The sequence below is a fragment of the Choloepus didactylus genome, chromosome 22 (assembly GCF_015220235.1).
Source record: "Choloepus didactylus isolate mChoDid1 chromosome 22, mChoDid1.pri, whole genome shotgun sequence".
Classification (NCBI taxonomy): Eukaryota; Metazoa; Chordata; class Mammalia; order Pilosa; family Megalonychidae; genus Choloepus; species Choloepus didactylus.
This window is the reverse complement of record NC_051328.1, coordinates 22,834,813-22,861,315: the sequence shown is the minus strand read 5'-3', so window position 1 is coordinate 22,861,315 and position 26,503 is coordinate 22,834,813. Positions and strand designations below refer to the sequence as shown.

General features: G+C 50.8%; 1 protein-coding gene across 3 annotated transcripts; it reads right to left on the bottom strand.

Annotated features, from left to right (window-relative positions):
• Positions 1–80: 80 nt before the first annotated feature.
• Positions 81–26,382, bottom strand: PSKH1 (protein serine kinase H1). 3 transcript variants are annotated; one of them, XM_037815557.1, is made up of 4 exons: positions 26,269–26,382; positions 14,380–15,406; positions 6,338–6,442; positions 81–2,365 (listed from the first exon to the last, which is right to left on the bottom strand). In XM_037815557.1, the coding sequence occupies exons 2-4, from the start codon at positions 15,334–15,336 to the stop codon at positions 2,048–2,050; spliced, it is 1,380 nt and encodes a 459-aa protein (XP_037671485.1). In that variant the 5' UTR covers positions 15,337–15,406; positions 26,269–26,382; the 3' UTR covers positions 81–2,047. The 3 variants fall into 3 exon arrangements, with proteins under 3 accessions (XP_037671485.1, XP_037671486.1, XP_037671487.1); XM_037815559.1 differs by lacking the exon at positions 81–2,365 and adding an exon at positions 3,566–4,747; XM_037815558.1 differs by lacking the exon at positions 6,338–6,442.
• Between the last annotated feature and the right edge of the window lie 121 nt (positions 26,383–26,503).

Here is a 26,503-nt window from a genome sequence, read left to right as displayed (position 1 = left end):
GAGTAGGCAGGCCCAGGCTGGGCCCCCATGCTTCCTCCCCCTGGACAGCCCCTCGGTCTGACAGCAAGAAGCCGGGGCTCTCAGACAAATGGGCAGCCTTCCCAGGGAGGGCAGCCTGTTTATTGAGTACAGAGGATACACTGACAAACAGAGTACACAAAATAAATAACTGCACATTCTCCATCCACAATCCATGACATGAAGGCCCAGATGAGGGGGCCTATCAAAAGCTAAAATCTCTCAACTCCTCTGTTCTACCTCAGAACCAAGCCTAACCTGGGCAAGAGAGGAAATAAATCCCCAGGGCTTCAGGCCCCCAGAAGCCTTTGTGGAATTGAGGGGGAGTTCTGGGGCTATGTGGTCTAGGCTCTCCACTGGCTCCTACCCAGGAGGCACTGATGGACAGAGGCAAGGGTGTGTAAGGCACAGTTGACTTGGCACAGAATGGTCTCTTTGGCTTGGTTTCCCACTGGAGGTGGCACATGGAAAGAGAAGAGTCTGACCCAAGGCTGTCCACTGAGAGTTGCTAAGTGGGGGCCAAACCCTCCCTATTGGCAGGGCCCTGCAGTCCAGCTATGGCCAAAACTGGACCTTGGCCCCTTCTCAGCCACCATAAGTAGCCGGGGAGGGAAGGGACTTGGGTTCCAGCCTGGCTGGGGATGGAGGGACACTGTGATGGATGTGAGGATGGTTGTGGCTCAGGCCTCTGGCGAAGGAGGCACCCAGCCCCACCCACCTCATGCAAGGGCCACCTCCAGCTGAGACTCAGCTGGGCTGACAGGAAGGTTAATGCTGTGAAAGGAAACAGGGACAGACCAGCTGTGAGAAGGCCAGACCCTTAGGCACTCAGAGTTCAGAGGCAGGTCACACAGTATGGCTAAGTTCCAGGGGGAGCTGTGCAGAAAGTCAGCAGAAGGGGAGAGCTGAGCAGCCCAGGGACCCTCCCCCAATGCAGCAGCTCCTCCCTTTCCACTTCCCCCGGAAGGTCGAGTACGCACTGTGGTCACTCCCGGGCTGTCCACACCCACGCCAGACACTAGATGGCGCCTTCAGGCTGCAGAAGAGGAAACAGCGGCTCCTTAAGGGATGGAGCAATGGGCAATGGTTCTAAAGGATGGAATCAGGGCTGACATGAAATCCTGATTGGGGGGGTGGGGGTGGGGTCCCCTGGGAAGCCCCTGCCCTCTGCGATGGGCCAGGTGTTCCCATCCCCCAGGTAGCAGCAGTGGGGCTCCCTTTAACCCCCCAGAGTTTGTTGGGAGGCACTTGGGGAATTGAGTGGGCACCCAAGGAGGAGAGAGAGGTGATGGTGGGCTCTGCAAAGAAGGTATTAAGGGGGGCTGGAGGGGCAGGCAACCTCTTGCCTTCAGAGATCTAAATCTGGGGCAGGTCTGCTCCAAGCCACCTGGATGGCCACACAGTCCAGAAGGGCCAAGGTCGATGACATGGCCCTGCCACTGGAGGTCCTGACAAGTCCTAGGGCCAGGAGGCAGACTTTGGCTAGGAGGCCAGGGACTGAGAGTTCAACCCAGGCACAGACTCTGTGCCAGCTGGGACTCTCACAAGAACATAATCTTAAGGATCAGTGTGCCATGAGATGTAGAGGGCCAGGGAAGGAAGGCTCTGAGGGGGTTTGGGGGGGGTGTTCCAGAAGTAAGTATCAGAAAAGTTGTGGGGCCACAGGACACCCTCCACCCAGCATTGCAATCCCCTGTGGTCTGGGGAAGAGCCAAGGAAGCCCCGGTCCTGTCTCCTCCCCCAAGTTGTGACCAAAACAGCTGCCCACCAGAAGAGGCATCAGTGCCAGGCCAGGCTCCGAGTTCCAGGAGTGCATAGCACCCCACTCCTGGGCCACCTCCACTCTATCACACCAGGCCCAGGTCCAGGGTGAGGATGGAGGCTAATGAAGGCACAGAGAAGGAGCCAGACACTCCCCACCCAGCCCCGGCCACAAAGGCCTAGCTCAGAGAGTGTGTCAGACCCAGACGGCACAGCAGTGCTGAGGCCAGGCCAGGCCCCTGCCTTGTCTGCACCACAGCCAGGCGGCTCAGCCATTGTACTGCTGCTGGTAGCGCAGGTTGAGCTCTCGCAGCTCACGCTCCCGCACACGGCGTGACTTGTTGGAGCGAGTTGAACGGCTGGACCGTGTGGACTGGGCAGATTTGGTGCTCTGGCAGCGTGAGGAGGCACGTTTGAGGAGGTTCTGGGAGATGGAGCGGTGCAGGTTCTTCATGGAGGAGGAGGCTGCCATGCTCACTACCCACGGGTGCCTCAGGGCCTGCAGTGCTGTCATGCGGGCTCCGGGGTCCACCGTCAGCAGGCGGTCAATGAAGTCCTTGGCCAGGTTGGACACACTGGGCCAGGGCTAGAGGCCAAGGACAAGCATTAGAGTGAGAGCATGCATCACTGTCCTCTCCCCATCCTGAGGATGCCACCACCACAGCACTCAGACCTGCACCTAGCGAGAGGCACCACCCTGCTCCTCGCACTGCAAGCATTCTGGGCCTCCCTACCCACCCAGCCCTGGCCCCACACCTAAGGGGAATTTCCTAGACCTTGAAGTGAATGAAGTCTGACCTCCCTTCAATTGACAAGGTGGCATGGGGGATACCACTGCTCCACCACAACCTTTCAGCCATGGAGAGAAAAGGAAACAATTTAAAACAACCAGATTTCCCAGTCTGCTGAGAGGGCAGGGGCTCCTGTGGGCCAGGCAGGGACCAGGACCCTTCTCAGGGGCACCCTCCAGTTTACCTGACTTCTCTAAGCCATGCTGGAGCTCCCTGGCAGCATGCTGTGCCAGCCTCATTTCAGTACCTTCTGTCCCCAGGGAGGAATTCCACAAAGCATGCCCCTACCACATGGGCCCACGCCTGCCTCCCTGTGCCCACACTCCCAGTGTCTGTTCGTCTCCGCCTCAGCCTGCATGGCTCCTCTTTACCTGGCTGAATCCTGTGCATCTCTCAGGTAAAGGACATTTGATCAGACTCCTTCTTACCACCCAGTGCTTACAGCAATCACCCCAGCTATCACTTCGACTGTGATTTGAAGTTTATTGTCCCCAAAAGACTATGGTGCACTGGATGAACATAAAGGAGGCAATCAGTAGATAAAGGCTCAGTGAGTAAACAAACCGACCCATGGATGCTGCCTGATGGGTGCCCTCTCTACTGGCGCTGCTTCCAGGCCTTGGGGTTCTGTCAGGATCCTTGAGCCCCTGGGCTGGAGGAGGGCAGACACAGTACTGCTCTGATGTTCCCCAAAGGGTAGACAGCTAGGACCTTCCCTGAACCTGCTGCAGATGGCACAGTTGGGATGCCAGTGGCACCAGCACCCTCCTGCTGGGAGGGAAGGGGTCTGCCTGCTCTGCCCCATGGTACCTTTTACCTTAGGGGACCCCTGAATATACTCTCCAGGGGGCTCAGGAAAATCTGTGCGCTCCCATATTGGGGCAGGCAGCCTGCCCATTTAGCAGACACGTTGACAACGCTGATCACTGCTACCCCCAGTCTGACTCCCCTGACAGCCAACTCCCCCCAACCCCGTTCCCCTAGTTGTACAGGGATGGGGCAGGGCAAGTGCTCACTCAGGGCCACTTGTGACTGCCATCCTCACATGCCCTTTGGAAGGCAAATCTCAACTTTTACTGAGCTGTTCTGGAAAAAAGTGACAGGGAAACCATATTTCCAAAGAGCCACCTAACAGGGTCCTCCTCACCAGCGAACTGGCTCCCAGTGACTCCTGGGAGAAGGGCAGCCAGGGCAGGCCCAGGAATGCTTTGCGGGCCAGAAGCAGCCAAGGGGCACAGGAGGCCTCAGTCCTCCCACACAAGCAGCCAAGCCATGCTGCCCCGAGGGCCCGCACCACTCAGGACTCTGGGACCCAGGCCAACATGAAGAGTGACCTGGCCGGACAGTTGTCACAGCAGCCTTGGCACCCAGCTCTAGAAAGCCCCATGGCTTGCTGCTGCCACCTGAACACAAGGAGCCACCGTGAGGGGCCAGCCAGTCCAGACTACAGACACTCACTGCGGCCCCTGTTCCTCACTTAAGCAAAGGAAAGAAGAAGGTTTGCTGACAGACACAACAAACTGAGAGCTCAACATGCTAGTCAGAGAATACCTGTGCTGCCCTGCCTGGCTTTCTGTGGTCACCAAGAAAATGCGAAATCACAAGGAAACACAGTGTGGCTCAGCCTACATGTTGGTAGAGCAGTCTCAAAGAGGGCTCGCCACTGTTTTCTCCATCCTCTGCAGAGGAGTTGCCCTGCCTGTCATTCTGCCCCTGTGCCTCGGTCCAGCCAAGACACAAGCAGAGCAATCCCTCTGCAGAGGATGGAGGAAACTGGCAAAGCTGGACTCACAAGCCAGGAACCTAAACACTGGACGCATCGCAGGTTTCCCCACTTTGCACCCACACCCAGCCAAGCCAAGGCCACCTGCAGCTGCAAACCAGCCCAGTGCAGTCTTAGAAGGGCCTCTCACCAGACCCACCCTGGGGGCTTCAGCATCTCCATCTCCAGAGTGGCACAGGCTCACAGCAGCCAGGCAGTTAGTGCCAAAGTGAGACAGATTGATCCCCTCGTCCCACTCCCCAGACTCTCTGCCTCTTCAATTACTGCATACCTGCAGCTGTGTGCAGAATGCGGATGGGCTCATTTGTCTGAGCACCAGCTCAGCCCTCTTGGGCAGGCGCCAGCAGCCCCCGTCTTCAAAGAGCTGTAAGCAGCTGGGCCAGGTGCCAGTGCCCTGCATGGGGATTTAACCAAATAACTAGACAGAAACCATGGAAGCCAAGGTCTGGAGCTAAGACACCTCAGGCCAGGAGAGCGGACCCACCCATGCACATGAAGAATGTGTTTGCCCTGGAGTTCAAAGAGGGTGGAGCACATTCCCTGGGTATCGGAGAGAGCCTGGTCACTACCTCACTGTTCGAAGAGGGGAGAGCCTGTACCCCAGAGATGGTAGAGTCCAGGTGCTGCCCTGATAACTGAGGAGGGTGGGGCCGAGAAAAGGCGGTCTCCCCAATGCTTGGATATGTTGGAGCAATCACCCCAGTGTTTGGAGAGAATAGGGCCGCTGGGCAAGCCTTGCAAATGGTGGGACTGCTGCTCTCTCAAGCCCCGAGGATAAAACGTCATCCTACAAATGACTCTCAGGCTTTGAAATCTAATGGAGTTTGCCCCGTAGGTTTTCAGAACTGTTTGGGTCCCATGACCCATTTCCCTTCTAATTTCTCCCTATGGCAATGGGAACGTTTTTCCCATGACTGTCTCTCCTTTGTATATTGGAAGCAGATAAATTGTTCTGCGTTTCATAGGTCCTCAGCCAGAGGGGAGTTTTGCCTTAGGACAAACCATGCCTATAACTGATTTTGATAGGACTTTGTACTTAATACTATTATTGAAATGATTTAAGGCTTTTGTGGTATTGTGATGGAATGAATGTATTTTGCATATGGAAAGAAAATCTTTTGGGGGCCCAGAGGGTGGAGAGTGCTGGTTTGAATCTATTATATACCCCAGATAGGCCTATGTTCTTTTAATCCAATGTTGGAGGGGCAGACCTATTGTGGGTGGGACCTTTTGATTAAGTTGTTTCCAAGGAGATGTGACCCCGCCCATTCAAGATAGATCTTAATCCCCTTGCTGGAGTCCTCAATAAGAGGATAAAAGGCAAAGACAGTTTTGGAGAGAGCAGAGAGAAGCTAAGAAAGAAAACATCCCAAGAGAAGCAAGAAGGACCCACAGAAACTGAGAGAGCCGTTTTGAGACCAGAACCCAGGAGAAGGGCCAGCAGATATCACCATGTGCCTTGGATGCCATCGGCCTTTCCTCAGAGAAGTTATCTACCTCTTGATGCCTTAATTTGGACATTTTCATGGCCTCAGAACAGTAACTTTGCAGCCTAATAAATCCCCATTGAAAAAGCCAAACCATTTCTGGTATATTGCATTCCAGCAGCTTTAGCAAACCGAAACACCCACCAAAGAGCTGCTAGGGGAAGGAAGGGAGGAAAGAAATCTGGGCTTTGCCACCATGACTCAGGTCTTCCTCAGCTTTGTCTCAAGATGTATTTTCAGACCTAGTATTCCCACCCACAAAGGCTGCCTTCCTGTATTTATGTGGGCCTGGATGAAAACAGGGAAAAGAACATGGGGGAAATTCTGGGAAACAGAGCTTCTGGGAATGGGTGTACACAGAAGAGAAGAACTATTAGTTGACAAAAAGAACACCTCACGTTGATGCTTCCCACAAGGGAAAATGTTTTGGAAAGCTCAGCAGAATTAAACACTGTAGCAGTGGGAGCAGTGGCCCCTCCCCTGGTCAAGACACTCACCATCCTCCTGTGCTTCTCGACCAGACAGAATCCACCACCCTGGGGCCTGGCAGGGAATGGGTGGGGGCGAGCAGCAGAAAAGAGAAGGACCTGCGGGGAGAGAGCCTGGGGGAAGAAAAAGAAGGAAGAGAATGGAATTTTAAAAAGGGGCAGAGAATGAATATAAAAATAAAATGAGAAAGGGCGTGACAACTTAAAGGTTAGTAAAGCTGTATTCTGAAATTTGAGATGAGTAACAAAATGAAACCTTACGCCCCCACCTCTCCCAACCTAGGGCCCATGAAGTAAAGGAGAGGGACAGAAGGGAGACAGGGTACAACTCAAGGGTCAGAAAGGGTGCTGTTCGCTCACTTTGGAATGAGAAGCATGTCAACAGCCTGTGCCAGCAACCAAGCAATATCTACTTTTGACAACATCCCGGAGCAGCCCTGGCCGGGTCTGGATTTAGGAGTCTGCTACAGAATAGTTTCCCTTCTATCCCCACTCAGGGGCTCTGCTGAGGCCAAGAGGTTTCCAGGGCCTAACCGGCTTTTTTTTTTTTTTTTTTCCTTTAAACTTCCTACCATTCTAATTTCTGAGGAAGTTTGGAGCCCTGGTGGCTGTCAACATCTCACCCACAGCTGTGACCTCTATCTCTAAAGTTCCATGTCCCTGGAACCCTGGGCACACAAGCCTCAGCTCAGGGCTGGCACCGGTCAATACGGAAAGCCAGGAGGAGTGAAGAGAGGAGGTGACAGCTCTCTGCTCCAAGCCGGCGGGCACATTAAGAAGAGCTCAGTTCTGGGCACTGCTCTTCCACTGGGAGACATTCAAACAGGCATTTCGGGCCGGAAAGAGAAGCATGACCCATGTGATGAGAGAGCTAGGTTGGACCAGGTCGCCTTTAACTGTTCTATCTAACCGAGAGTCTGCTTCTACCTCAGCGGAGGCAGAAGGGAGATGAGTGTGGGAGGCCATCGGCAGATCTAAAGAGGTCAGGATGTGGGAGAGATGACAGCCCTGGCAGCTCCCAAGGGGACAAGAGAGCTTTCGAAGTGACAGGGCCAGTGAGAGGCAGTGCTATCCAGGTGGAGACAGACAATGGGAAGAGCAGGAGAGGGAGGGAATGGAAGGTGCACCACTACCCGTTCTGACACAATCCACACTACACCTCCTTTGCTTGAGAGGCCTCAGCGGGGGTGGGAAGCAGCAGCCATGAAAGGCGGCTATGACCCTGGGCTAATGAGATGCAGTAGGTGGTCAGAGCAAGATGCTTCTGTAGGAGAGCTAAATGCAGCAGTGTGGCAAGATGGGCATCTATTTCTGCCTCACCCGAGGAAAGGTATTGCTGAGAATCTGTAACCAGGGAGGGTAGCAGACGGGTGCCAGGAGGACAGGGCTCCAGGGAGCCGAGTGGTGGCCTAGAGGTGGCATGTGAGGGGGAACTGCTGCTCTTATCTACTCACAGCCTACCTCCTGCCCTGCCATGGCCCCCCCACCCAGACGCCTGAGCAGCTGCCCCTGCCTTCCCCCAGGAGGTCTCCAACCACAGTGACCACAGGGACCAATAAGGGTCCACTGTCCACACCCAGGGGACCAAACCATGCCACCTCCAGGGACAAGTCAGGGACTTGACCTGAGGGCTTCTGCTCCCACAGCAAGGGAGAGAGACACATTAATTGAACACCTACTATGTACCAGGAGAGCTCTAGTGAGGTAGGGCCGGCCCTTCCCAAGGAAGCCTTTCAGGATAGGTTTGGGGACATCTGTTCATCCTATGGGATCCTCGCATACAGAAGGTGTCATCATCCAGCACTTGACAGTCAGCAGCTACCAGCAGGCGGGCAAGGAAGAAGGGCTAGGGCTGCTGCACAGATGAGAAGACTCTAAAATCAATTTGTGTTTCTTCTGCTGCCAGCTATTGAGATGGATGCGGGAAAGCTATCCTGTCTCTGGACACAGGGGCCAGTGAGAGATGAGCAGGTAGCTGAAGGGTCCATCACAGCCCTAATCCAGACTGAAGGTGGGAAGGGAGGGCTGCAATTAAAAGCATCCAGCAGAATCCAAGCATGAGCCAGGAAACACGCTAGGCCTCCCCAGGTGTTCAACTCCCTGCCTTCTGCACACACATCCAGTCTCAGCTCTCCCACATCTCCTGGGCAGTCCTCCCCAAGGCTCCGGGCAAGGGAGCTAGGACCCAAACCTGCTCACTCCACTGCTCCCTGTGGCATCCAGGGGCAAGCAAGGGGAGGGGTGGGAAACAGAAGGGTCCGAGCATCAGAACCAGGCCACATGACCAAGCCCTGTCGGCACTGTCCAGCTTTGCCCAGAAAGCACTAGGACAGGCCACATCTTCTGCCTCCTCATTTTACCTCCAACATCCCAGAGCAGAATTGCAAGTGTTAGAGTCACTTTAAGAAGCAGGGAAGAATGAGGCAAGGAGGGGGTAAGGGGAAGAGCTAAGAGGGAAACATAGATGTCAACTGGCTCTGGGCACTCTTCCCACGGCAGGGCTATCAGAATCACAAGGTGACCAATTCACTGCTCCTGAACAAGTGCTCTCAGCCCCAGGTGGATGGATGGTTGGCCTGCAGCTGAGACCCTCTCCTGGGAAGCCACCTCCCACCAACACCTTCCCCAGGTAGTGGCCAAGTGACCCTTCCAGTGGGCTTCTGCTCCCACCAGCACTCTGGCCCCTGCACACTCACCCTCCTTAACAAGGATCTGTGAGAACTCTGGCCTAAGTCCCCCGGTCCCTGGAGCAGATGCCAGGCTCGCCCACAGCTCAGAGACTACCCAAGCAGAGGAGGGTGTCAAAGCTGCCATACATGGCAGATGGCAAAGCTGCTGGTGGCACCACTCTGCCATCAATCATCCATGAGCCTCTTCAAATTTTCTGCCTCTAGGAATAGAACTCTTGACAAAAGCCATGATAACAGCCCAGGGATGTCACATTTCACTTCCAGTGAATCACAGAAACTCCAAGCTGGAGGGACTGCCACAGTCCCCTAGAGTGATGCTACAGATGATGACTCACAGCTCTGCCCCTCCTTTATAAACAGCCTCTCCCTGGCTCCCCCATCCTCCTGGGGCCTCCCGTGACAGGATGCTCATTCTCTCCAGATGTCTCTTTGTGTCTTCAAACTGCTCTCCAGCTCACAAGGCCTTCCTCATATCTGGCCGACATCTACCTCCCCAGTTTTCCAGGATCGTGAGCCTAGCTTGGCCCTGTCCCCTCCAGAGCTTTCAGTCATCAGGTAAAAATTCAGATTTCTCCTTGCAAAATCATCTATCACAGTCTTCTCCTTCCCAGCACTTCCTTCTCTTCCAAGACTCCTATACTTGACCCTAAGAAATGAGGAGCATATATGCTCCTGGAACCTTCAAATCCTTCCTCCTGCTTATGCCCCCAGCCACCTCCTAAGTGCATCCATTTCCAGCAGGATCTCCACTTCTTCCTGGACGCTAGTCCCCAGAACACCAGCGATTGCTTTTGGGACCCATCGAGGGCTTCACCAACAACCACTGGTGTCTCCCTCAAAAGCCAGTCATCAACTGTAAGCACCCCAGTTCAACCCAGCAAATATCCCAACAGGTGTGCACCAAGCCTGGGACATGACAGCAGGAAGTATATGCTGTCCTCAAGGATCTTACCAGCCAGACTGTGGGTCCACAGCCAACAGTCCAAGAAAGTGCTGAAACAAAGGCTCCAGCAACTCCCGAGGCATGTGTGTGGGAAAGGAAACAGCAGTGGTGGGAAGGCCAAGAGCCTGAAGCCAGGAGAGCCTGGATTCAAATCCCAGGCCTGCCACTCTTGACCTGTGGGACCCTGCGCAAGCATCTTACCCTCACGAGTCTCAATTTCCTCATATATAAAATAGGGTTTACACCTACCGGCTGGATTGTTGTGGAGATTAGAGATGTTGGGTGTAGAATACCCTGCCCCGTGCCTGGCACTTAATAGACTCTACACAGTAACAGTGGTCAGCACTATTCCTGGAAGAAGCAATCTCCGAATCAGACCAGGGGCAAGCAAGGGGAGCTTTTAGAGCTGTTCACATTTCTAAGGCCAATGCTGGGAGCAGAGGGAACAGTCTGAGTGAAAGCTGAATGGAGACTGAATGGAGCAAACGTCTGGGGCCTGAAGGTTGCATGGGGCTGGGCTGGGGTATGGGGCCTGTGCTGGGGACTGAAGCACCTGGAGTGTTAGGATATGGGGAGGGTGCCAAAGGAGGACCCACCTGGTGTGCTTCCCTCCATCAATGACCCTGCCTCCCAAGAGTATGGCAAGGCAGGTCCACAGACAAATCCCTCCCAACCGGAACTCTCCTCAGAGAGTAGTAGAATCTGTTCTTGAGGTCAGCCAAGTTCCTGGTAACAGACCAGGTCCCACCAGGGCCAGCCACAGACTAGACCCTGGATCTTGGAACTGATGTTTTCAGTTCCAGGTGAAGGGCAGTGGGGGTCCAAGACTGGGTAGTGCCCCCCCTTCATGTCCCAGACTCATGTTCTATGATTCTAACAAGACAGAACGTAGAATCTCAGTATCTAGTCTTTTTGCTAGAGTAGGAATGGGAAGCTGAGTCCATTCCCCACTCCATTCGTCATTCTCCCACCCTAGAAAATCAATAGCCAGTTAGCAAGCCTCTGTAGGCTCCACTTAGATAAAGTACCTGATCAAAAATGGCCAGAAACAGAAACTTGGGCAAACCTACAGACTTTGGGAAACAATCTTTCCTCTGTCAGCACCTCTTAGGAGCACCTCAAGCACCCCCAGCCTGTAGCTAAGGTTGCTGCCCCCTCTGCCAGCTGGATACTCAACAGCCTGGTACCACGCAGCACTCCAGGTGTCAAGGGTCCTGGAGTGCAAGCCAGGCAGAGCCTTGGCACAACAACAGCCTCTGTGGGCTGGATTCTCGGTCTTCTGACCTGCAATCGGACGTGGCCCAGAGGGCGAGCAGGATGGTGTCCTCTGTGACAACCTCCATTACAGCCTAGGCTTCCTGGCCAGCCGGCATTTGCTTCTGTTGAATCCATTTGGAACAAGGAGGAAAGTATGAGCTTTAGGGGAGAACTGGAGATGAATGCCCCAGCTTCCCCTTCGGCCAGCAAGCACATTTCTACCACTGCTGATCCACCCGGAGTTGGGTGGCCAGAAAGAGGGAACAACCAAAAATCCCTTCCTGCGGAAGCACCTCCATCCCATGCCCAGCTGCTTCCGATGTGAGCTGGTGCTGAAATCCCCTGGCTAAGCTTCCTTCCCTCCAGCATCACAAGTGGAGGACCCTCTTCCACAGGAACCATATACCTTTCTAATCACTGAAGACAGCAGGAGAAGGAAAAACAAATCTCCCTGACTCATGCCAGTCTTGGCCAGACAGTAGTCTCCAGCCCCCAAGGGGTCATGGTTCCCTTGCCCCACCCCATCCAGCCAAATGTCCAGACAACCCTGGCAAGCCTCTTTTGAGCTGGCTCACTCCTTGTTCTTTTGTTCCCACACTGCAGCCAGGACCTCATTCCAGGCTCAGGTACCCAAGATGGACACAGGGGACATGGCTCCTACTAGTTCAAGAGGCCAGGTTCTCAACCTTCAAGCTCTCATGGATCAAGCTTAAAATTTCAGTTTCAGCAACAACCTCAATGTGGTTCTCTCGAGCCTGTATTAGGACAACTGAACTTCCCAAGTGCCCCTAGAGGATCCGGTTTGATCTCAGCCATATATGAACCTGCCCATTAGGCTACTGCCTCCAAGCCAGCCTCCTGCTGTCTCCCTCTCATGCCTTTGCAGATGCCATTCCTCTTCTCTTGGTCTGACACCTCTTGACCATCCTCCAAAGCATAGGCCCCACCTTCTCCAAGGCTGTCCCTGACCAACTCAGTGCATTTTATGACACCTGCCTAAACTCTTGTTCCTCAAAGTATGGTCTGTGGGCCAGTCACATCAACATCACCTGGGTACTTGTTAGAAATGCTGAATCTAAGGCCCCACACAGACTTTGGGGTTCATCCCGAGGCTCATCCCAGGTAGTTCCCTCTGACACCCACCTGTGCCCCCTCCTCTCCCTCCTCCCAGTTCCCCCCATAAGCACCAATAGTTCATCTGAGCCTTAAATCAAATCTAATTGGACAGGAATGGTCCCAGTTAAGACAGACCACTTCATTGTTGGGCACCCCTGCCTTTTAACTGAGGATTGGGGAATTATCCTCTGGCTGCCCAAGTTCTCGTTCAGTACCAGCATGGTCCCATTTACTGTCCAGGACAGTAGGTCTGCAATAGCCAGGTTTTCTGCAGAAACCACCTCTTCAGTTATAATCTGAAAGGGACAGTGGGCCAGGCCTGAGCCCTCCATCAGGATGACCACTCTGCAGTGAGGGCCCATCCAGCAGCTCTACAGTGACCCCTCTACCCCTGGGGCCTGAAGGCCTCAGTTGTTGGTGTAAACATTCACCACCTACCTTGCTCCTGCCTAGCACTCCCTAGAGTGGCACTCATAGTGCCCTGCCCTGTGCTTGTGAAAGAGCTGGGCCTGAAGGTTTTCCTCCCTTCCTCACCCCACCCTTGAGACACATAATCTGGAGATACTACAGGGAATGCCACTCCCCTCCCCACACTGGGTAAGTCCTTGACCGGTCCCATGACCATGCCTGGAAGTTGACAGGGAAGGAGATGGCACAGAGGACTTCAAGTGCTGAAGGCAAATAGCAGGAGGCTTTTGGGTGACTCCTGCAGGAAAAGCTGCCCTGGGCCAGCAGATGGCCAGAGAGGCTCCAGTCTGCAACCCCTAGCAGGAAGCTGGACTGCAGAAGGAAACAGGTCCTAGAGCCTCAGCAGGCCCAGGCCTGAGGAGAACACTCCGTGGGAAGTACTTTCTAGGGGGTACTCTGGGGGAAGGGGCCTCACTGCCTTAGCAGAATCCTGTCATCCTGCAAAGCTCACCTCACCTTCCATGTAACACTGTCACATTCTTTTCTTCACAGCCTCCCGGAGCAGACCATTATGTTCCCCTTGTAGCGCTTGCTGTCCCATGCATTAGCCTTGTCTCGCACCCAGTCGGTCTCCTTCCTAAGGACCATCTAACTCTTACTTTTTCTGTACCTTCCTTTGACTTCCAGCACAGTGTTGAAACCTAACAGAATTTTTTTTCAGGTTATCAGTAATAGCAGCAGAACCAAAGACCAAACCAATGGCCTGAAGGTTGAATCTGGCCCACAGGTAAGTGTTGGCTGGCACACAAGGTGTTGCTGAAATATGTGAATTAGATTCCAACATTTTAAGATCCCATGGTTTTGCGGAGGGGTGGGGGGGGAGATTGGGAAGGTTGGGGACTACTAGATTTCTGGCTTCTCTTTTCAAAAATCAGGTCAGGACAAACAGGGTTCTCACCTCTGCTTGGCAAAACCAGACAGAGATGAGAAGCAGCTGCCCCCTGGGCAGCGCATGTTCACTCTAGCTTGCCCCAGCCCCCTCACCCACTTCTGAGCTCACCTGCCACTGCAGGGGACTGCTTCTGTGCAGGCAGATGCTTCCCACCACCAGGGCCTGCATCTCTCCGCTTCTTTCCCTGAGGACTTTCTCCAGCACTAACTGGCATTCAGGAAAGCCCAGAAATGCCAGGGGTTTAACTCCCCCAAAGACATCCTTGGTCCATGAAGTACAAGAGTCAGTGGATTTTTAAAAAACACCCTTCTCTCTCCCTCAGTGGTACCATTCTGAGGCCCATTCCACACGATTACTCCCAGGGTCCCCAGGGCCTGCAGTGACAGTCCACTCCTGAACGCACCCTTTACTGGTTTCCGCCCTTTCCTGTCTCACTCTCCACACTTCTTCACTTGTGCTTACTGAAATCACATCCTAAACAACCTATCAGCTCCCACATCCTCGTCTCAGGGTTCACTTTTGGAGGAACCCAAACTAATCTACCCTGCTAGGCTCACTTCATCATTTTACCTCCTGGTCCCAAAAGCATGGCCCACAGAGCACATCTCTTTGACAGAGAGCTGCAGGATACAGCCCCCCACCCTGGGCCCCCAACACCCCCTGGACAGGCGCAGGGCAGACTCACCTCCCCCAAGTAACTGTACTTGCCCCTGAGGATCTGCCGGTACAACCGGGTCCGGTTGTCATCCTCAAAGGGCATTGTGCCACTGAGCAGGATGTAGGCGATGACCCCCAGTGCCCACATGTCTACTGAGTTGGTGTAGGGCTTACGGACCAGCACCTCAGGGGCGATGTACTCGGGCGTGCCGCAGGTGGTCTTCATCAGGCAGTCATCGCCCTTCTTGCGGGCACTGGCCAGGCCAAAGTCGGTGATGATGATCTTGGAGTCAGTGCCCGGGTGGTAGTAGAGCAGATTCTCAGGCTTGAGGTCTCGGTGTGTGATACCCAGTGCATGCAGATACCGGACACCATCGAGCACCATCTGCAGAACCCGCGTGGCATCACGCTCAGTGAAAGAACCCTTGGCAATAATGCGGTCGAAGAGCTCTCCTCCAGTGGCCAGCTCCATCACCATGTACACACGCTCCTGCGTCTCAAACACTTCCACCAGCTGGATGATGTTGGCGTGGCGCACCCGGCGCAGCACACGCAGCTCTGACTCACACACCTCCCTCCCCTCCCGGTACTTGGTCTCAATCATCTTGATGGCATATGGCTGACGAGTCGCCCGGTGCTCCACACGCACCACCCGGCTGAAGCTGCCTCGGCCAATCAGGGCCTTGATGTCATACTTGGCCGTCACGCGCGGGTCGAACTTGGCCCTATACTTGGCCACCCTGGCCCGGCGAGGTGGTTCCGAGGGAGGCTCTGTGTGGCCAGCAGTGGGAGCTCCGGGGCAGGGGTGTGCATGCTGACTAGCTGCTGGGAACCCGGCTTTGAGAGGGCCAACACTGTCCACCTCTGTGATGAAGTGCTTGTACACATCATTCTTAGTGCCACTGAAGGGCTCCACCTTCTTAACCAGATCCAGCTGGACATCCTTGGGCGGCTCAGGAAGGACCTTGCTTGTCCCACAGCCCATCACGGACACGGGGGCATCCTCTCCAGCAAGGCTGGCAGGACCTGCTCTGCAGGTAGCACCCAGTTTACACCTGCACAGACAGAAGAGAGGGCAAGTCAGCCTAGCCAAGAACACCTCTGAAGGGACATGAGCCATCCTCCTCCCTGCCTCCCCTCCGCACACCAGCGGCCTATCACGTGGCCTGCCACCATGCCTAATATCTCTGCCTCTCAGGGACTCCACAGAACTCATCTCAGCCCTCCTCCCTTGCCCTGGCACTCTCATGGCCTCAGCCAGGAATGTGCAGCTGGTCCCTAAATCACTGTGTCCATCTCTGTCTGCCCTGCTGCTGCCCCAGAAACCCCCTGCTCCTGTTCTCCCCTCCTAGCCTACACCATCAATGGTGCTCCCCTATTCCCAGGCACCTGGACCCACATACAGTGCCCAATCTATCCATCCTCTTCACACCCACTGCATCGCCACAGCTCAGGTCCCCTTACTACCTTCGCAATCTCTACAGCCACCCCCACCTCCAATTCTCCCATAACAATCTACCCAATACAACCAGACAAGATTAATCTTGGAAGCACAAGTCTGACATGCCATACCCCTGTTCACTGCCCACTGGGTGAAGTCCAAACTCCTTGATGAGACAGTCAAGGCTCTTCTCAGCCCAGTTTCAGTGGATTTCTCCCCCTTTATTACTCTGTTTCCTTCATCCTTCTCTCATTCCACTCGAACACACCATTTCCCCATATACATGCCATATTTTCACATCTTTTTGAAACTTTGAACCTTCTGTTCCCACAGTCAGCCATACTAAGACTTATTCAACTTTGAAGACACAAATCAAAAGGTAGCTCGCCCAGGAAGCCTTCCCTGAAGCCCCAGCTGAGAGTCGTCTTTCCTTCATCTGAATTCCATAGCCTGGAATCTGCTTCTCTCAAGACTCATCTTGTTTGCTGCTGGTGGTCACAACTCTCGTGTCTTTCCAGGTGCCCAGCTCAAGGTCATGCCTACTGAAGGTGACCAGCACATGTCGCTCCAAGAAGGAAAGGCACCATGCTCCCATGGCACACTCACAGGTCCGGGGCTACCCCAAGTCATAGCCAGTCACTGGATTTCTCACACGTCTAAAAGAGGGATTAAGGGCAATATTTTTTTCTTCATTTCTCTGTATTTTCTGAAACTTTTATGCTGAGCTTTCCCCTTTTCTACTTTAGAAAATAATTAAATTTAAAAAAGATGAGAGAGGGCATCTATCTCATCACAGCCTCCCCCTTGGCACCCCACCCTCCTTGATTAACCTAGACCCAGCCTGAGAAAGACTGAAGACCTGAGTCTATTATGGTTCCCTGGAAGGGAGGACAGCTTTGGCCCCTGCGTGCTCAGAGCTGAGATTCAATGGAGGGTCTAGCAGGGAGGCCTTGGTTTACACCTCCTTGGAGTCTGTCTCACGCTGCTCTTCAGTCCTGAGAGAGGAGCAGGAACCCACACTAGTCTCAGCTGTCACTGCTCCCACCCCCCTCCCTACTTTGCCTGGATCCTAATTAAATTCCCACGTTTTTAAAATGTTAAAAATCATTCCTTTTATTGCTCTGACTCATCTTTTCTGAAACAGGGGTGTGGAGTGTTGGAGGCCTGCTGTCCAAAGCTATTAACCACCAGGGCTCGGAAAGCAGCTTCTCCAAGGCACCCTGGAGTCCTGGCCCTCAAGGCCTCTTGTAGGAGTTGGTCCCCTGCAACAAACAACAACAAACCACTGCCCTGGGCCTCTGCCCCAACCTCACTCTTTCCTTGGTGGCTTCCACTACTTTGCTAATGCACCGTCTTTACCCTGGCAGTTTTAAAACCCCATTCCAGGTCTCTCATTTCCCCTGTTCACTACATGGATAGCTGAAATCCCACACAGGCCCACAGCTAGCTGGAATCAATCCCAGTGAACTTGGGATCACAAGCCTCAGCACACTGCCAGGAGGGAACTATCAAACTAGCCTGGGCTTCATTCAAAAGCAGGGAGGGATGTTGGAGAGGATACTGGAAGCTCCATCTAGATGTGACTCAGGACGTGGGCCAGGACACCCTGCGGCCTTGGGATAAGGATCCAGCAGCCTCTCCCATTTGCTTCCCAGACAGAGCTGTTCTAACTATTAATGCCCTGGGACTGGTGGGATCTTGGACAAGTCAAGAGCTGGAATTACTACTTTCCAGAGGTCACCACCTTTCTATCCTAGGCTGCCCTCCTCTTGGTCTATCTGAGGGCCCCACTGATTGAAGAAGAGAGTGGGGGAATTTCTTATTACTGTAATTATTTCGCACAGAAGTGGGAGTGAAATGATCAATTCAGAGCAAACATTTATTGAATATCTACTAAGTGTTAAGAACACAGGAAAGAAGGAAAGAATTGAAATGGTGGAACTGTAACCCATAGCATCTTTAGAAAATTTATTCTATAGCTACTTGTTAAATTATAATTTGAAAGCTATCACCTTTTTGTATACATGTTATATTTCACCATAAGGAAATAACTGAAACTATGGTACTATAACTCATAACAACTTCGGAAATTTCCTATGTAACTTCTTGCTAAAGCATACTTTGAAAGATATTACCTATGTGTATATATGTTATATTTCACAATAAGGAAATAATTGAAACTGTGGAACTGTAACCTATAATATTCTTTGAAAGTTGTTCTCTAACTACTTGTTAAATTTCACTTGGAAAGTTATCACTTCTATGTATATGTTATATTTTACAATTAAAAATATGATAAAAAAAGAATACAGGAATGAAGACAAGGTCCAATGTAGACTATATTTTACACACACACAAGCAAAACATGGTCAATAAACTCAGTCTCAATAGAGAGAAAATAAAAAACGTATCATTTCAACACAGCATGGTAAGTGTTAAGTTTGAGAAACAAGAGTAGGATACAAGCAGAGTGATGCAGCAGTTAGAGAGAGCTTCCTGGAAGAGGTGATCCCCCAGTCAGTCTTGAAGCAAGGAGACAGGTGAGGAGAGGAGAGACTGGAGTTTCAGACAGAGAGAATACCACACTCCAAGACCCAGAGGCCTGGAGCAGCAATGTGCCTGAGAATGGGAGGTCTGGTGATGCAAAGACTGGGGTGCTGAAGTTTTGGAAGGTCAGCAGGAACCAGCTAATGGAGAGGAGCACACATCACGATGAGGAGCCAGGACCTTCCTAGCTACTGAGGAGTTTTAGCAGGAAAGTGAGGCAACCAGATCCATATTTAGAAAGAGGTGCAAGGTGGATGAGAGGAAGGTCAAAACAGACACACCTGACAGGACTGGAGGTTAGACAGAGGGCGTGGAAGGGAAACATAAGGGTGGCACTCCAGTCCCAGGCTTAGGCTCTTGGGTAAAAGGGTCAGGAATGGAGCAGGAATGTAGGTTTGGGAAGGAAAGGGAACAGTTCCATTTTGGATGCGTTGTGGTGCATGTGGAACATCCGAGTGACATTCACTGTAGGTCAATGGATGTAGAATCTAATCTGACATTTGAAAAGAGGTCAGGGACAGAGACTCTGGGCCAAGGGGGCAACACCTCCACCCTCTTCACCCTCTTGTGAAGCCAGCAAGCGATCCCATTAAAGGCAGCAAAGGGAGACCCAGGCAGGTTTTGCTGTGGCATCTTGGGGGTCACAGAGAACCCCCAAAGGCCATCATATTACAGTAAGTCAAGGGCCTGAATTCCAAGTGGGGAGGAAGATACTGACCAAGATGGCTAACTCTTTTAAGAAACAAGCTCATCACTGAAACATACCCAAGACCTTGATTACAAATCCATCAGAAAAAAGGCAGACATTTAGGACCACAAATTAATGGCTTGGGTTTTAATCAGTATATCAATATGATTCTCAGTAGAATGAAGTCTATCTTTCCTCACAGGAGAGGAAAAGATTCCTCCAAAAACTGAAGCAAGGGTCTCCAAAATTTGCTGCAGTTCTCACCCAAATTCCCAGGCAGTCCCACATGGCTCCATCTGATGGCTTAGGAAATAATGGTTTAAGTGAAGGCACCGAGAAACATGGCTCCTTTTCACGAAGGCCAAAGATTAGAACTACGGACTCTGGAATTTTGCAGACTCATCTCCTCTTTCAAGGAAAATACAAAACCTCAATGCATAAGAGACTGAAGCTTGGAAAAAGGATAGCGCTTGAGCCAGTATTCCTGAGGCAGAACAGAGGCCCCTGACACCCAAAACCACTCGGTAAACAATGTCTACCACCATTCAGAGGGAAGAAGTGCTTGGAAGTGGGAACCCCAGCTTATGGGGAAGGCACAGCCACTCAGATGTCACTTCGTTCTGGTGAGGAGGCAGACCCCTAAAGTCACAAAATGGATAGCTGTCTCCAGGAATAAGCACTGGCTCTTTGGTTTAAATGAGCATAACTAGTCTGGTCCTAATAAAGGAAACTAAGATTTACAAGCAAAAAGTCCTGATTTTCCACTGTAAACAAACAAAACCTGCACAGGGATCTAAAATCAGCAGTAAGAGAGCCAAGGATTTTCTGAACGCTCTCTGACCTTCCTTATTCCTTCCTTGGACATAGTTTCTTTCAGAGTTGTTACAACTACAGACTGTGGGTGGAGGGGAGGGTGCCAGCTCTGGGGGAGGGCATGGGTGACAGCCTCAAGTGATCCCAGCTGCTCCACACTCCAAATATGTCTGTTACATCCTCATTCCACGTTGGCTTAGTGAAAAGGCAGACATAAGGACAGGGAAGGTGGCTGGCAAAACCCCTTCAGGGAAGGGGGGCAGAGGCTCTCCTGTGTGTACCCCCAGAAGAGTGATCCAGGTGGAGGTGGGTGAGAATGAGGAGAGCCTTAGGAAGAGACAGCCCCCCGCCCCCACCCCGTAAGAGTCAGACTGTGCCAGCTCTCTCACAACACCAACCCTAACGCACCCTAACACATCTTACAGAAAGTACCTGACTCACCATACCCTCACCCCCTAGTCTGATCCAAAGCACTCTTCAAGGAAGGCAAGCGCTTTGAAGAGTATGAAGTGGGCATGAGGATACAACACTGCTATCCCCACTGACACTCAACATAAATGACAAGCCAAGAAATACAGAGAGACTAGTCCAAAGCCACTCAGAGAATAGGGGCCGAGCATGGACCCAAATCTCCTTGTTTCCCATCTAGGGCTCCTTCCACCACACAGGAAAGACTCCAATAGTGCCCAGGGACCAGCGGAGCTCGGCCTCACAATGCTAAGACATCAATCCTTCCCCATACTGTGCTGGGCTGGTGAATCAACAAACCTTTACTGAGGACCTTTTCTGAAGGATCTGTCTTCTTAAACCTCTGCTCCAAGTACAATCTAGGTTGTGCTGTTCACTGCTCTACTCTAGATTGCCTTTAATCACAGTTGTCAGCTCTTGAAGGAAGGGACTACTTCTCAGGTTTCTAGAACTCCCCTGGCATCCAGCAAAGCGCGGAGCTCAAAGCAGGCAGTGTTTGCTAACAATGAATGAAAGGTGGTCTGGCTCTCAGATTTCTATTTGCTGCAAGGCAACATCCCCGAACCTCAGAAATTTTCAAGTAGCAGGAAGAGGCCAGACTGGTGGTTAAACCAGAGCCAGGGGCGCCTGTGTAAATGTCCTCAACAAGGAAGAAAGCCCAATCTCTTAGGTCTGCTTGGGTCTTATAGCTTGTTATCTGAACCCCAAAGCAAGTGTATCTACAAGTTGCCACACCTGACCGTCTGTGGAGGGAGGGTGGGGGCCCAAGAACAGGGATCAAGGATGGATCCAGAAACAATTTCATGGCCAGAGAAGCCTGAGCTATGGACATCTCTCCTCAGGGGCCCACAGACACCCACTTCTCTCCAGACATATGCCCCAGCTCCAACATCCCCACAAGATTTTTCTCCATAGCAAAGCTTCACAACCTTTTGCCTACAGAGATCTTTATATTCCGCTCCCATCTTTTGAAAGACTGTATACTAAAATGAAGTAGTAATTTCTCAGTAATCCCAGAAATATGTAACTGCTAAACAGCACTTCTAACCGTCACAAGGCAAGCTGAAATATCACACAAAGAATCCTGTCACTTTAGACAAGGACTCATACAAAAGGACCTCTGTGGCCTTAGAGAGAACTGTACAATTCTACTTTCTAAAACAGGGAAACTGACATGGGGACCCAGCAATTCCATTTCCAGAAATAATAGAATAAAACCACAGATATGCAAAGACATACCTGTACAAAAAAGCTTATGGCAGCACCTTTTATAATAACGAAAAATTGGCAACCAGCCCAAATTTCATCAATTTGGGAATAATTAAATTAAGATATAGTCATATAACAGAATGATCTGCAGCTGTTGAACAGAATGAGGTAAAACTATATATATTGACAAGGAAAGAAACACAGCAGTCACTGAACAATTTTATTGAGCGGCTACATGCCAGGATTCATGTCTGTGATATATTATAAGTAGTTTAAAAGAATATATAAAAAGTACATCCAATGATATATCTCAATAAAACTGTATTAAATTTTTTTTTAATTAAATGAAAAAGGATGGGATGAGGAAAATGGACTGTGGTGATGAATGCACAACTATATGATGGTACTGTGAACAACTGATTTTACACTGCAGATGGCTGTAGGGTATGTGAATATATCTCAATAAAACTGTATTTTAAAAAAAATTTTTTAAAAGTACATCCAACGAAAGATTTTAAAAAGTTATAGCCATAAATATATGGAAAAAATATTCTGGAAGAGTACAACAGAAACTTAACAGCAATCACCTTTGGGATGTGAGAATATGAGGGGTCTCGTAGCAGGAAAGAAGAGGGACTTTTACTTCTAACTTTATATACCTCTTTGCTATTGCTATATTTTAAAATCATCACTACATATTACATTTTAAAAAGTTATTTTAATAAAAATGTGTGTCATAGAATTGTATATACTAGTATATGCATAAGAAAAAAAGCTGGAAAAATACACATCAATTTATTAAAGTGCTTGTGTCTAAAAACACTTTCTACATAATTAACTCCTATAAAGTTTTAACTTTTTTTCCTTGAGGTTTCCTTTATTAAAACAATAAATTCCCTTAAAAATTGTATATACAGAAGGTTTACCCATTGTAAGATTTAGTACCATATCTGTACAATTTTTAGTACATTTACATTGTTGTGCAACTATCACCAACCTTCAATTTTAGAATATTTCCATCCCCCAAAAAGTTCTCTCATGCCCGACTGTTCTAACTTTTAAGGCTATTTCATAATAAAAATTGTTATGACTTCTTTTAAAAATATAGTAACTTGGGAACTGCACCTTTTCCTTTAAGGACCCCAGCTGGGTACCACGGCTCCAAAAGGTAAAAGCTGGTGGACAGAGAAGTGCCAGCGGTCTGGGCCCTGTACTTGCAGCTGGTGCCCATAGGGCACTCTCATAAAGAATTGCTTTTAACCTGCGGAGCATGGCCTAGCTCTGGGCAGTTACAGTCAGAAATGAATTGCATTATAGTTATGGGTTGAAATTTTTGCAGTCTTCGTAGTTAGTATCAGAAGTTTTAAAATTTATTTTAGTCTAGTAACTCAGGAACCCCACTCTTCATTTAAGGACTCCAGCTGGGTGCCATTGTTCTATACGACAATTGTTAGTGGCATTAAGTAAAATAAAAAGGCTGCCTACATTGGGCATTGCCAGGAGGGACCCCTTGTCTGAGAAAGGATTTTCCAGAAGACAAAGATAATTGACCTGCAGGGGCTTTCTGAGAAAATAGAACACTGGTATGAACCTTACAGATCCACAATAAGCAACACCTGGTACTAACCAATGTATAGCTGCTCCCCACTCTGTGAGACCCCACTATGTAGAATGGAAACAATGCCAGCTAATCAGACCCTTCCCACTCTTGCTTTAGTGTTCACCCTATATAAGCTTCCCCTTCACTCCCGCTCAGTAGAGCTCCCTTCTACTTTCTGAACGGGATGCTGCCCGATTCATGAATTGCTCAACAAAGCTGTGAGACCCCAACTGACATGAAAAGTTTTTCTTCCAACAGTGGGCAGAGATCTCTGCCTTAGGGCTGAAAGACAAGTTCAAAAATTTGCTCTATCCTCCTTATTTCACTGTGAACCCAACTGCTTTTAAGACAGCGTACCCACTGCCCATCATCACCAGAAATACAGACCCTAGCAACGTACCTGGAGTTTTCCTTCCAAACTCCTAGGGTTCAACCCACAAATACTTACTGAGCTCCTGTTGTGGGCCAGAAACTCTGCCAGGGACTGTGACACACAAAAAGAAGACAGCCATAGACTCTGCTCTCAAGGAACTCACAGTCCAGATGGTTCCACACCAACAGTCCCTAGATCTATCACTCTTATGATGCCCTAAGAGGCAACATCAAGGCTGGCAGGCTGGAAGGGGTCCCTCTGAGATAATTTTCCCCCAGCAAATGAAAACACCCACATTTTTCTTCCTCAGCATCACATCAGACACCATGGCAACAGAAGAGCTGTACCAAGAATGAGCTCAGTGATGACCTAGCCAACACAAACTGGTTTGATACTCACTGAGTAAGATTCCTGGACTGGAAGGGAGTTCAAATAAATAAGTCTCTTTCCAGCTCTCAACAGCAGAATTACTTCCCTTCTTCCAGGGCTGTCTTTCCACAATTTTTTTCATGCCAGAGAATGATACCGAGACAGCTGTTCTCAGCAAACTCAAAGCTTTGATACTTTGGCACACCTATAGCCCATCTGCTTCACACAGCTGGGAAGCTCTGAAGAGGATCAAAGTTGCCCATAACATTCTCGTACTTGTATGGTAAAACAGAAGGCCAAACCAAAGTCTCACTCATTTAAGTATGAACTCATGACTAGCAGAGAAACCCAGCAACAATTTCAGATTCCATGGACATGAGGATCTGCATTCCACTCCAGGAGCAAACAAAACTGAGGCAAACAGGTTTCCTAAAGGCTGCACTTCCTCCAGCTCATTTATACAACTTAAAAGCCCAGGAATTCCAATTAGTTTATTGAAGACAATGTGCTTATTCAGCAAGCCCACCCTCTGGTGAGTCAGCATTCCAAATCTTTTCTAGGGGAATGGCCAACTGTAACTGCCCTGGGTGGAAGCACAGTTTTGTCAGAGCTTTTCCTGATGTACAGGAATGACTTGGAGGAAATCATGTAACACAAGGCAGCTTCCTATACATGGTTCAGTCTGAAGAGCAAGAGTACCTTCCTAGAGTGTGACAACAGACACACTCTGGGAAGAGCAACCATTAGTAATGACACTGGCTTCCATTTACTGAGTTCCAACTGTGCTAAGCATTTTATATGCACTAGATCAACCCTCACAGTAACCACATTAAGTAGGCATAATTATTCTGTAATGAAGAAACTAGGACTCAAAGAGCCTCAAGATCCCACAAAAGACAGGAATTGAATCCAGGTCTTTCTGACTCCAAAGCCCATGCTTCTAACCACCAAACCATACTGACTCCCTAAGGAAAGAGCAATGAGACTGCAACAGGAATCCACAAGGTACAGCCAGCCCTTCCCACTGGACAGAGGAAAGGACAAGTTTCCTGAGGCAATAACAAAGATCGCCAACCAGGAAGCAGAATGAAGTCACCTGGGGAGTTTTTTCAGAATTCAGATTCCCGTCTCAGATCTTCTGAATCAAAACCTCAAGGACTGGGATATTTGAACTTCTATCTTGAAAAGCTTCCCCAAGATATCTTAGATCATCAAAGAAGAGGCGGCACCCTTAATGCACATGTGCACAAGAATGCTTACACATGCACACGCATGCATGCAAACACACACACACACACACACACACACACACACAAGGAGATGAACATTTGTGCTCTCCTCAGATACTGGCCCCTGATAGGTTTTCAATAATGCAGCTGAATCTGTATCCATTCTAAAATCAGCAACCTAGCCCAGTTCATTCAGAAATGCTTCTGGAGCCCTACTTTATGCCAGGCAGAGTGGCAGACACTCAGAGGGAGAGAAGACACAACCCTCATTCTCAAGAGGCTCACCATCAAGCAACACATGAAATACTCAACAGTAGTAGCAAGGATAAAAGTACAGAGAACTCAATGGCTAAATGTAGAATGAAGGAGGCTTTTCCAAGGAAGGGACATCTAGGATGGATTTTTAAAAGACACCGTTTTCCACACTGCAGGGGGTGGGGTGGAAGGAACAGTATTACAAACTGAGAAAACTGTGTATCTAAAGCATAAATGTATTAAACCACAGAGCTAACAGGAGGCTCAAATGCCCAACAGTGTAAACAGAGCACAGAGTGCCCAGGTGTTGACTGCTGGGTTAGGCAGTCTCTATATACAGCCCTGAATGCTTTGATAAGAAGCTAGGCCTTTATTCTACAGGCACCAAGGAGCCGGTTTAGGCAGTGGAGGACTTATTCAAACTTTCAGGTGGGAATTATCACTTCAGCAGTTTCAGGTAGGAGGATGGAGGTGGGGGGTGGAGGCGCTGGGCTTCCCCTTGCAGGCAGGGTAACAGGTCTGCCAAACAAGCGACCAGTCTTGAAATGCTTTTTTCCAGCCTGTACAAGGAAGCGATCAGCTATCCGCCAGTCCCTAATGTTTAGCCGCAAAAGAGGGGTGTGGGGCAGGCGCCGAACGCCAGAGACAGGGAGTACAACCGGGTTAGTTCACCCTGTCACGTGGGCTACCTAAAGCGACAGCATGTTTGGAGGTCAGTGCAGCTTCAGACACCGGGGACCCCGAGCGGCCATCGCCCGGTTTGTTCTCTGTCCCCGTAGGCCTCGCGGACCCCGGCGTGCCGGTCAAGGGCCGAGGACTCTGGGCTGAGCAAGGACAGACCCCGGTGTTCCAGGAAAAGACCTCGATGGCAGCTCGTCCGCCCCTCCCGCCTGTTGGGCCGTCGCCCTGGGCCGGGCCGCCTCACCTCACACGGGCGGCGGGCTCTTCGGCGTCTCCTCGGCTCTACCGACCATCTCCCGGCCGCGGCTACCGCCGCCACCACCACCACAGCTACTGCCATGCTCTGGCGTCAGCGTCGTGGCGTCATCACAGCGCGCGCCTGACGCCAAAACAAATGCGAGTGGCGGCGCGCCCAGCATGGGCTGCCAATCAACGCCTTCAGGGAGGGGTTGGGCTCTCTCCCGGGGTGGGTCTACCAG

Bases quoted from the DNA above. Each gene is read 5' to 3' on its own strand.
- PSKH1 (XM_037815557.1), bottom strand. From the start codon at position 15,336: ATGGGCTGTGGGACAAGCAAGGTCCTTCCTGAGCCGCCCAAGGATGTC. The intron at 6,443-14,379 runs GTGAGTCTGCCC...TTCTTCCCCCAG, and splicing joins AGTACAGTTACTTGGGGGAG to GCTCTCTCCCCGCAGGTCCT. The intron at 2,366-6,337 runs GTGAGTGTCTTG...CTTGGCCTCTAG, and splicing joins TCGAGAAGCACAGGAGGATG to CCCTGGCCCAGTGTGTCCAA.